This window comes from Eubalaena glacialis, chromosome 16 (assembly GCF_028564815.1).
Source record: "Eubalaena glacialis isolate mEubGla1 chromosome 16, mEubGla1.1.hap2.+ XY, whole genome shotgun sequence".
NCBI classification, from domain to species: Eukaryota; Metazoa; Chordata; class Mammalia; order Artiodactyla; family Balaenidae; genus Eubalaena; species Eubalaena glacialis.
In genome coordinates this window covers 13,063,533-13,075,645 of record NC_083731.1, presented here as the reverse complement: position 1 = coordinate 13,075,645, position 12,113 = coordinate 13,063,533, and the positions used below count along the sequence as shown (strand labels likewise).

At 39.0% G+C, this 12,113-nt stretch overlaps 1 protein-coding gene and 1 long non-coding RNA gene across 5 annotated transcripts in view; one reads left to right on the top strand and one right to left on the bottom strand.

Moving 5' to 3' along the window:
- Window positions 1-12,113, top strand: part of MBNL2 (muscleblind like splicing regulator 2) — a 157,623-nt gene that overhangs the window by 125,089 nt on the left and 20,421 nt on the right. For 2 of the 4 annotated variants that reach the window (XM_061171062.1, XM_061171064.1), the window contains one exon: window positions 6,742-6,836. The exons of the other annotated variants lie outside the window; for them this stretch is intronic. In XM_061171062.1, the coding sequence (XP_061027045.1) occupies window positions 6,742-6,836 (95 nt within the window). The remainder of the gene's footprint in view (window positions 1-6,741; window positions 6,837-12,113) is intronic. 4 annotated transcript variants of the gene reach the window in all.
- Window positions 8,851-12,113, bottom strand: part of LOC133076532 (uncharacterized) — a 69,151-nt gene continuing 65,888 nt past the window's right edge. Inside the window, exon 3 of the long non-coding RNA XR_009697548.1 lies at window positions 8,851-8,898. This is a non-coding gene — a long non-coding RNA (uncharacterized LOC133076532). The remainder of the gene's footprint in view (window positions 8,899-12,113) is intronic.

Below are 12,113 nucleotides of genomic sequence, written 5' to 3'. Positions count from 1 at the left end.
TTAAGAGAAAAAAACTGTGGAAGGATATACTGAGGGGGAAAACAGAAAAGGACAAGGCTGTTTCTGAAGACTGGGTAGTAATGCCACTACCATTTCCTGGGAATGCCTCTGAAACCCTGGAGCTAAGCCATGCAAAAGGCTGAAGGCCTCTAACTCATATTTAACACTTCAATAATGACTGACTTGTTAAATCACTGGAAGAATTCTCATTTAAAAATATTTCACCTGGAAACCAGTTAAAGACTTCCAAAGCAAGAACGAATAGCGTCCCTTTTGCAAGGGCCTGATTATTGTTGATGAAATGCTTGTATTGAGGACCCAAAGGCTGTTCTGGGTGCTGTGGTTGTGCACTTCCGCCCCCTGCTGGACTCTTTAAGAACTGTTCAAGTGTGTCCAGCAACTCTCAACAGAGCGGGCTTTGGGAGCAGAAAAGTGGGTCCTAGCCCGCTTAATTCTGTGGATTAGAAGTATTTCCATCTGTAACATGACATAAATATCATAGTAAACAAACATGTGGATCTCATGCTCTGAATTGGTATTTTAATTTCTATGAAGTTTTCACGTTTCTCTTAAATGATGAAAGAATAATTTTATTAAAAGGAAATTAGCATAGTCCTTCCCCCCGTTAAATCCATAACAGAAAATTCAGTGTTTATTTTGGCTCTAGTTTTTATTTCAGGCACTCTTTCTCATAAGCCACATTTTCAACCTAATTTAAAATGATAATGATAATAATCATTCTTTGTTAATCATTGTTTTAAACTCTGAAAATTAAGTGATGGTGTTCAAAAATAATTTTTTTTAACTTAGTAAATGAGGGGCTCATTGCTTTTAAACTGACAGATTTTGATTTTTCTATAAATACTTTACATTAACAATTATCATAAATGTGAAACAAAAAACCATTTTATGTTCTCCTGGAAGTTACCCATTATTGAAAGGTCATTCACAGTGAAGTTTTTGATATGCTGCTAAAATTCTCCCATTGATACAATGTGACTTTGAATTTCAGGGATTCTGCCTCCAGGCTGTGGAGATATTAATTTAAAATATTACGCAAAATATGGGATTCTTCTCCAAACCCATGCTAATATAATTATCACCCTGGTTGATGCCCTAGCACATTTGCAGTGGGTGGGATTTTTCCTTTTTTGATAGGCATTATTTTAACCTAGTGGTTATACTTTTTCTTTGCTATGTTAGGAAAGTGACAAAAACCACACACACAGAAATAGCAGCATAATAATTCTTGGCATTTCTCTGACAGGTTTATTCTGAGTTCCTCTAAGTGTTCTTATCTCATTATCCTTCAAGATAGTTCCGCCAAGTGGCAGGCGTAATTATTTGCATTTTGCAGATGGGAAAACTGAGGCTGTGCCTTTGCTGTAAAGTGGAATATATGATTCATGGAATTGTCCAGATAATTCTACTCACAGATTCTAGAGTTGAAATGTTTGTGCAACTGAAGCAGAAAATATTTGAGAAGTCTTTGTTAATAGAATTAGTGCCTTAGTGAAATGCTTCTGCCAGTCAGAGCAAAGACGACCTACTGACTCTCTCCTTGATTTATTTCATTATATTGGAAATACAGAGTAAGTAGAACAGGGAGGTGCTAGCACAAATACTGCCTAATGATCAGAAACCATACTATTACATAAGTTTATCACACACCTTGGTGAAAGATTTGTCAATGTTTAGTGGAAACCCTATCTGTATAACCATAGCAAAATGTATTTATCCTATCGAATTCAGCAAGCCACTGTTGAACACATAGTCTGTTCTGGGTTCCAAAGCCAGTAGGGGCATACAACGGAGTTCAGAACAAGGCAAAAACCAAATATAATGCAAAGCGTGAAGGGCTACCTTAGGGAATGGGCAAAGCGATTTGAGAATGAGGAAGCAAGAGACAATGTATTTGGCCATCGGATGTGCAGTAGGTGGTGGCGACGAAGGATATGGAGAAAGAAAGACTTTCCAAAGGAGGAGAAATTTGCTTAGGACTTTGAAAGGAAAATTTTACCAGCGCGGGAAGAGCATCCCAGGCAGGGGGAACAGGATGGATTGGGAAGAGTGTACTTGAGGAATAACAAGTTGTCCATTGTAGCTCAGTGTAAAGTACTGAAGGGGCTGTGTTTGGGGCGGGGGTGGGGGCGGGTGGTGGGAGAGAGTGGGGTGAAAAGGCAGAGATGGGGCTTAGAAAGAAGATCAGGACCAGAATCTGCCACTGAGTAAGACAGCCACACATTGCAAAAATTACGTGTTTCCGATATTCATATCACTTTTAGGCCACATAGAGAGAGATGCTCATCAAATTACTTTGGTTAAGCATTTCAGGCACATCCTGAACTGAAGCCAAAGGACGGTTCCAGTCCTAGCCCAGTGTGGCTGTAGGAGCTGCTGTTGATGATTTGCAACCCAGTGACATTCAGGTGTGTCCAGGAAAGGAAAGTGCTCCAAGAAAGCCCATCCACATTGGAATGCGAGAGAATAACATGGAATTTTTATAGGGATAATTTTGAATCCAGCCATGGTTGACTTTGAAATCATTCACAAACTGGGTACTTTAATAAATTTTAGGAACAAATTGCTCCCAACACACTCTCACTGGTGGCCGAGAACATTCACTCAATTGACTGTTTACCATGTGCCTCATAGACGTAGACAGACATGAACCCTGCCCTCCAGAGTTTACAGTGGAAGAGGAGAAGTGGATTTCAATAAATAGCCATAGAAATATATAATTAAAAATTTTTATGAGTATAATGAATGAAAAAGTAAAGAATTCAGTAAGGTTTAAAATAGGAAACTGATTTAAGTGGCATGTGAAGGTAGGTAAAAGAACAATTGAACAGTTTTTAAAAGAAGCAACATATACCTCGAGACCTGGAAAATGAAGAGTGGGGTAATGATGATTTTAGGCAGTGGGGAGAGCTTGTGAGGAAGCCCAAAAGTAGGACAAAAGTGTGATGAGTTCATTTCAAAGAAATGAAAGGCTAATCTGTCTGGAGCTTGGTGCATGGGGGCCGGGGGAGGGGTATAGGATGAGCTGGGGAGATAGTCAGAGACTAGACCATGGGAACCTTTATCCTAAAAGCAATGAGAAGGCAATGAATCATTTCCAGCAGAGAATTGAACAGACCTGTATTGGGGAAGGTTTACTCTGCCAGCAGAATGGAGAATGGACTAAAGCGGGGGACGAGAATGGAGGCAGGAAGACCAGTTAGGATGTTACTGCATAGCCGATCCCAGATCATAAAATGGTGATCAGGCCATGAGAAGTGGCAGTGAAGATGGACCAACAGACAAACACAAGATGCATTTTAGAAGCAGAACTGCTTTGTCTTATTGGTGAGTTGGACCAGGGAATTTCACAAGGGAAAGTGGTGTCAGGGAGAACTTTCAGTTTAGGCTAGAGCTACGACATCGATGGTGATGTCCATCTAGCATTTCCTGAGGTGGAGAAACAGATGCTATGGAAAAGGTCAATGCTTGGACATGTTCAATTTGAGATGCTTGTGAGAAATCCAAGTAGGAAGGCCAGATAAGAAGTTAGATGGAAAAACCTGGAGCTCAGAGGAGCTATCTGGGCAGGATACATAAATTTGGAAGCCTTGAGCTTGTAGATAGTATTTAAATCCTAAATTGAATGATACCATGGAGTGAATGATATACCAGAAGAAAAGTATAGAGTAGATGAAAAGGAACCAGACTGAGCCCTGAAAAACTCTAGTATATAGAGGTAGAGTGTGTGTGTGTGTGTGTATGTGTGTGTCTGTGTTTGCATATGTGTCTGTGTCTGTGTTATCAGAAAATCCAAGAGAAAAGAGTGGTTTACTATGGAGAGAGTAGACAAGTGCTAAATGTTACCATGACTCAGGATGGAAGGGTTCTTACTGATTGCAGAAATACGGAGTTCTTTGATGACATGCAGTTTGAGTGGAGAGGTGAAAATGAAAGCCAAATTGGAGAGGACTGAAGAATAAATGGGGTCAAGGAAGTGCAAATTTATGTGTAGGTAACTTTCCAGAAGTTTGATTGTGAAGAAGTTTAGAAACATAGGGCTGGAGAAAGATAGGGTGTCATGAGGTGTTTGTGTGTGTGTTTTCAGTTGGATATATTAGCACATGTTTGCTGAAGAATCCAGGAGTGGCCCAGTTAAATAGCCTCTTTTCCTGACTAGTTAATGTTGGCCTGATCAAAATGCAGATCAGGCAAAAAGTCTCCCTCAGGTGTGAACAGTTCAGCAGAGAGAATAAAGACCTACACATCTCAGATTCTTCACCCAGTATCTCAGAAGGCAGTTCTAAAACCCTAAGTGGGTACACCTACCTTCATTAAAGACTACTTCTCTGGCACCCATATGACACCCAATCTTCAGTTATCTAAATTCTTACATTACCTTGATTTTCACTCTAAGGAGCTGAACCAGAAGTAGATAATTCCTTTCAATACAATTCTTTTTTCAGTATTCCACAACGTATGTTATATTCATGGTCAGTTTTCTGATTCAAGTACATTAATAAGACCACCCACAGGTAAGGCAGCTATTCCCAAGGAAGGGCTGAAATCCCCCCTCCCTCCCTCTCTCCTTCCCACCCTCTCACTTACCCACCTAGACACCAAAAACCCCTAGCCCTGGTCCTATCCCAGCCCCAGTTCTGTGCTGTTTTGCCTCTGCAGTGTTTAGATTTTATTGCTAGCCACCGCTCCTTTGTCATAATGAATCTCATAACAGAAAATAGGTCACACACACATCCGGTCATCCCGTCACGGGAACCTCAGTCTTCCTACGTTGAGGGTTTTCAAGCAGTAATCTAAAATTCACCTGACCTGCAACCCTTTGATTTAGAGGATACAGAATCTTAATTATTGTTTTTATTTTCATATTGTTATTGACACAAAACATTTTACAATCAAACAAGCAAACTTTTAATTCAATAAGGTCAGTGTGATTTAGTGAATACAAAACCTGACCTGGATTTAGGAACAGAATTCTATTTCTAGCCTTAGCCTTGACTCCCACGATGCATGACCTTGGAGTAGTTACTATGCCTCAGATTTTTCATCTGTAAAATACCCACTTCCTACCTTGGAGGATGAACTTGAGAATGTCTGTAAGATACTGTGAGGTCTTAGAGGAAGGTGACTGCTGCATTATCACATGTCATTCTTACTAGAATCATGTCAATGGAGATGAATCAAAAGTGTGAAAAGTAATGAATAATATTGGCTTAAAATAAGTCAGATATATTTGTGTCCACACTGAACATGTGAATGACTCTAAAAGACTGTGTTAACTAACCCTACTTATTTCTGGTTGTGCTTCAATCTCACTTTGAATGTTAACTCTAAACCGCTAACCTGTTTCTTTCCCTTTATTCACTTTTTTCCACCTACCATTGCATGACATGCAGGGTCAGTTTTGTGCATGACACCCGCTACCAGTATTGGTAGGTTCCAACCTTTTTTTATTTGTCTTTTATATTATGTACAATACCTTCACTTGATTGAGATTTATCTCAAAGATCGTAGAAATGCTGTAGGAACTGGTAGATCTGAAGGCTTATTTGGCTTTAGAGTTAATGTATAGGTTTCAAAATGTATTTGTATACTGAAGACAATGACCATCTTAATGTGACTAGAACAACCACTGCAAGACATAAAACCACAAGTACGAGTCTGCTTTTTAATGATCTGTATTTTGTTTCTCTTTATAGTTTATATGGTTTAGCATAAGAAAAAAAAAAGCTTACTTTATCAGAGAGGCAGGCTAATTTCATCAATGTTTTAAAGTTTCATGTGGTGTGCCTTTATCTCCTCTTTGCTGTGTGTTAGAGTTATCAGAGTTTCCCAGAAGTATTTATTTTAAAAAATTATAAACGGATGTATTTTGAAAACAAATGTCTCAACTGCCTTGCTTTATTATCCTTTTTAATTTTGTGTTGATTTATTTGTGATGAGTATTTGTACCTTACCATTCCCTTAGATGTTAACTTTTAATAGTACATACATAAGCTATCCCCACACATTCCAATGCCTTGGTACAAAAGTCTGTCTTAAGGACATATGGATTAGTTCCACTTAGAGTAAAGAAAAATAAACATTGGCAAAATTTGTCTGGCTGTTTCACAGTGACTGTGTTAGAATCTACATCAAGGCCATGATTTTTGCTCTACTGTTTATTGACCCAAATAAACCACAATCCCCAGTAATTCCAGTTCAAACAGGCAGGCCCAAATCGACCCAAAAAATTCAATTTAACTGCAATTAATTCCAAGAAAATTCTAACCCAAATTAGGCCTACATTATCGAGGCTTTGATGTTTTAGAATTATGATTAAAAGTGAATATTGCATAGTCTTACTTCATTTGGACATTACAATTTCGCGTTTTTGGGAGCACCGTTTATTACAGACACTGTAGACTCTGACTTGGGAATGGTCTAGTGCTGGAGGTAAAAGGGTTTATAAATACATCAACCAAAGTAATCTGCTTTGGCCTTTCTGGGAATCACTGATGATGTTTTAAAACTTCCTTTAATTGTACTTGTAATAAGCTATTTTCCCTTTTTTTTATTTCTCTCCCATATGCTTCCTTGCTTTGCATTGTGATTGCATGCCATCTGCTGGTTTAACCCATGATGGCTTGCTGCTCTGATATTCACCATATGCCAAAATGCCACTTCTGTTACCGTAACGCTACACCCTCCTGTTCATTGCTCCCATGGTCCCCCTCCTGAAAGTACCCATGATGCACAGCGCTACGTCAGCCACTGTCTCTGCGGCAACAGCTCCTGCAACAAGTGCCCCCTTCGCAGCAGCAGCCACAGCCAATCAGGTTTGCTCCTTTTAAAGCTTTTCTTTCACAAATCCCAAACTCTAAATGAGTGCTGATAGTTTAAAAAAAAAAAAAAAATTCTCAGGGAGAATTTTTTTTTTTCATGTTTATCCATCAGATTTTATTTTATTTTATTTTTTGATTAGTTTATGGCCAGCATTTGTGGACAGGTTGCACTTATTTAGAGTTAACATTTACTGCAAATAATGATGTAGCTGTGTTTCGTGTTGCGCTGTTCGTTTCCGTACCTAATATTGTGTGATTAACCTGACAGGCTTACATTCCTTTCAGGGCAGCATTACGCATCCAGGGCTTTGTGAATTGTCGCAGAAAAATCAGAAAAGCTCACCTGGGAGTGCTTCAGAGCTGGCTGTATTTGGATTCAGTTCATTCAGAGACCCTATTATCTGTTGTGGAGGAAAAGAAAACTCTCCTCTTAGAAAAGTCTCCCCTTTTCCCTTAGTGTCAAATTTGAGGTCTGAATGATTCTTGTTAACATTTCACCTGGGTCCTATGTGCTCCCAAACTCGCTTGGTTCCCAAGTGAGAGACAAACGGTCCTGGAAGAAGAGTACCGGGCCACCGAGTTCACAAAGGCTCGATATAACTGATTAGGGGCGTGTAATTCTTTTGGTTTAACGCATGTGCCAGTGAGACCTCGGATGGACTCTTTCTCAGGGAGGGCCAGTTGGCTGTTTCCTGTGGTCACAGGCTGACTGTAACCCTAACCCCAGCCAACCAACTTGCAAACATGTGCTTCTGGTCCCAGGAGAGGAGTAAAAGCACAAACTCTCACGTGCCCGGAAAAACACTTGATTGCGCATGCTCTCCCTTCACAGAAGAGCCATTCTGGTTTTCCTGTGAGTGTAGTGGGGGTTTTTTCGTTTTGTTTTGTTTTGATTTTTGTTTTAATAAAATCAACTGTACTGATAAAAGATGACAAGACATATAGGAGGAGGTGGAGGGAAGGTCCCAGCTAACGGGATAAATTGGAAAAAATCACGTCTGGGCATAAACAGCAGATTCCAAACTACATTCTGTAGGTGGGAAGGGCTGAGTCACACTTCTTTCCCAGTTTTAGTGAATAAGTGATTCCAGAGCTATAGGTTTCATTGCTGAAAAGATAGGTGTGAGTGCACTTGTATGAAGGAATAAAAGTAAAATCCCATGAGCTCCTCCTGTGGCCTCTGAATTGTGATAAAGCAGAAAAGAACGAGGAGGGAGGGAGGAGAGGCCAGGCGGGCCCTCAGAGGCAATACCAACTACTGACAATGCTTTAGCTTCACTCGCTACCTCAACATGCCAGCTTCCCTCTAAGGAAAGCCAGCTCAGCTTCCAAACAGATAGAACGAAGAACAGCAAATCACTTTCTTAGCTGCGAAGGTTTTTTTAAATGATGGGATGGCAGAAGGGAGAGACAGTGTGCGTCCTTCCATCATTAGGTTCAAAGCACCTCTTTTCACATGGTCATTCTTACTAGGGAAACTGGAAAGGTTTCTTTTATGTCTAAGTCCTGTCTTCCTGAACCATGTTTTTGCAATTTTTGGCAGAAGTTTTATATAAAGCCCCTTCATCAGAAAACAAGTTTCAAGTCTAATAGAGTGTTCGTTACAATGGAAGGTAACATACTTTATGGCAAGTTAAGCACTTCTAATACAGAGAGCTCTTTCCTGGGAATGGAAAGGAAGTCAAGATAAAGAACTGTTTTGGAGTTTTAGGATAAGTCCCTTTATTATGATAAATTCTTGATCATGTATCATAAATATTTTCCCAGCCTAATGATTCTTTGGCTCCATTTGGCAGAAAAAACTGAGATTGCATACGTATGCGTAGGTTTATGTATGTGTGTAGGGGAAGCATAACTATTCAGAAGCTAAAATATATCACTTTTCAGCGGAGTGTGATTGGTAAAGGAACTAACAAGTTAACTTCAATTAAATCCAAAGAAGTATAATTACAGGAGTACCTGACAGTAGCTTCAAGAATCCTAGATTCTGCATTTTGCAGTTTATCAGATGTAATCGTTGCTGGACTGCACTTCAGTGATGACTCTTGATGAAGGTCTGCTTGCACATGAACACAACAGAAAAAGAAATAGTAGTAAACATAAATTTTCAGATATGATATTCTTAATGTATTTTCAACAAGTTTCAAAGAGCAAAGCAGCTACAAAAGAACTTGGAAATTCTTTTAGTGCCCAGGAGTTCAGAATTCAGAGAGATTTCTGATGACTGTGAAATGACAAGTTTTCATCTTATTAAGATTTCGCCCTTTAAACTCACACTGAATCATGTCCATGTGAATTACATGACGTTTAAACAAAATGAATCTGTTTCCTCACTTGTAAAAGGAAGATTAGAACTAGATGGCCTCCGAGGTCCCTTCCAGCTCTAAGATTCAACAAATCTATGGTTCCTTAGCTGCTGTGCTAAGCCCAAAGCATGAGATTATAAAGGTAAACACAAACAGAGTAGGAAGTGGTGCTAATGATTTCACAGTTCAGTGCATGATACGCATCCTCTCTTCTTTCCCTTCATTGAGCCATCTGTCTTTTTTTTTTTTAATAGATAAATATATACATATATATTTATTACTTTACTAACATGGATGTATGTTTAAACACACATCAAATATATATATTGAGCCATCTGTCTTTAACACAAAATGCGGTAGGGTTTTGACAGTTTTTTAGTTCATTTGATCAATTTAGACTGTCAGTTCAAAGAGTTCAAATCTCATAAGTATTTGTAATAAGATACAAGTCATTCAGAGAAGAAAGAACATAGACCGAAACATCCCATGACTGCTCCTCTGGCCCAGGTTTCCTTCACATGTTACCCCAGGGTGAGGCAAGTTGAACCAGCAATAAGTCTATAAATTCTACCCTCGGGGCTTAATCAAGGTGCCAGCAATGAAAGTTTTAACTGAACTTAGACTTGCAGTTTGAAATTAAATGATGACAAGATCCAAATACTTTTGGGAAATAGAAAATTAGTTTTTGGTTATTTAACTCTGGGAGTAGATATATAAACAAAAATACAATAAACAAATTTACCAACAGCTATCTCCTGTTTCAATTAAGGTCTTTGGGCCTCAATATACAAGTTATACCTAATAATAATGATATTATTATTAACAAATTACTTATAGATACAAGATACTACTCTAAATGGTTTCTCTCTTATATAATACATTACATATTTTTATATATCATATCATATATATCACATGAGAAAGAATACATATGTATAGGATACACTCAATCCTTACTACAGTGTTATAAATATTACTGTCATCCCCATTTTATAGACGGTAAAACTGAAACCAAGGTTAACTATCTTAGCCAAAGTTAAACATCTAATAAATGGTCTTGCTGGAATTTAAACCCAGGCAGTTTGATCCCAGAGGCCTTGCACTTAACCACCATGCTACACTGCCTCTCTCTATAATTATAAATGAACAGAAGTCACTTCTTCCACAGGTAAAACTGTCTTTAAAGTGAAACTCAATAGCAGCAAGCTCTGTTGCTTTAGGGAAAAATGAAGGAGTTCTCAGCTCAGACTGAGGTGAATTCTAAGCTGGGGAGATGAAATGAATCTGAGCAGAGCTTCAGGCTAGTTATGTAATAGCCAGGTCACATTTAGAAACCATATACATAGTTGATATATATTAATTATGATATAGAACTATTTATTAATAGTCTATGTTATATTATACCCAGTGAGTAGACTGAAAATTATGAATAATTTCTGTACAAGTAAGATGAGAACTAAGATGAGAAGTGAAAAGGAATTAGTCATTAGTCGTGGTGAACCAGATTCATGGGCTTCTTTTGTGTGAATCATGGCCCTGGACTTTACTCCCAGCCTCTGCCACTCATCTCGCAAGTAGCATCGTAACAAGGGAAATCAGAAATGAAAACCCAGGTACTATATAAGTCAGTCAATTTCAGTCCGCTAATAGAAGGTCAGGATGTATACATCTATAGATGCCTATATTGAAGCCAATTTAATCTTAGAGTGTACAGTCAGCAGCTTAGCATGTGGATTATCTAGTTTTTTTCACATTATAAGAAATTTTATTTAATAAAATGAGAGTGCAGATTGAAATCCCTCCAACTTGAATTATTATGGTACTCTATCCTGTCATTGCTTTATTATTTTTTTACTTCAAAAATACATTCTATTTCAAAAGGGGAGAAAATAATTTCCTAGTAAATATATTTTAAATCTTAGTTTCTTCATTTATATACAGAGATTATTCAGCTTACCTGATAACATCCTTGAAGGCCCAATTGAAATACAATTTATATTCTGAGTCTTTCCCTGAACCCCTGCAGCTAGAATTTCTTTTTTCTAGCCTCTGAATTCCACAAGGACTCTATCTGCATGTTCCTTAAAGCATCATCATTAGATAGATGGAATGACAGTGCTGATATACAACAAAGGTGGGGAAGTGTAAAGCTTAGCAGAGAAAAACTAACAATCCCGTTGGCCAGAGCACCAGTTTTCGCGAGCGGCTACAACATAGGTTTGATTCCGAGTGTGTAGGACCTAAAATGCCAGGGTAAAGGGTTCGCTGGCCTTTATTTGGCCACTGAAGGTTTTCAAGCAGGAAAGTGATGGAACACAACTCTGCAAATAGCAAGCAGATGGATTCAAGGCAGGAGAGTCTGCGGAGACCGTGGAGAGGCTTTCACAAGAGCCTGAAGTGGGACAGTGGCAGCCGGCGAGTGGCCGACTTTGCCTTGCCTTTGCCGGTTACATAGGGACAGTCACGTTTAGCCAAAGAGAAACATAAAAATGGTTTCATGCTATGGCAAAACCTGTCCAAATAAATGTCATGTAGCAGAAGAAGAGATTTGGGCTGACATGAAAGGTTAACCAGAGGAAGTTGCCTCTGTAGGACCTGAATTCAAGGATGGCCTTCGGGCGGACTCCCTGGGCAAATGCCTCCAGGGTGCTTGCACCTAATATGCAGCTCCCCACTCCCTACCCGAATGAGACGTCAGAGCCACAAAAGCTCAAACACCTCCCAGGCCTCTGCCTGGAAGAAAGAGTCCCTTCAGATTTGGAGTGAATACGTGTTGTCCACGTGTCCACAGTTAGAGCTATGTGGACGTGGAGGGCAGTTATTCATCTGATTCATTCTGGGTCATGAGTCCATGCTAGGAAGGCAAATTCTTACATACTGGATATTAGGAATATTTTAATGGAGCATCCCACGCAGTGCCTTTAAAGCTGGTGAAATCAATTATATTTCTGGCAATATGTTAACA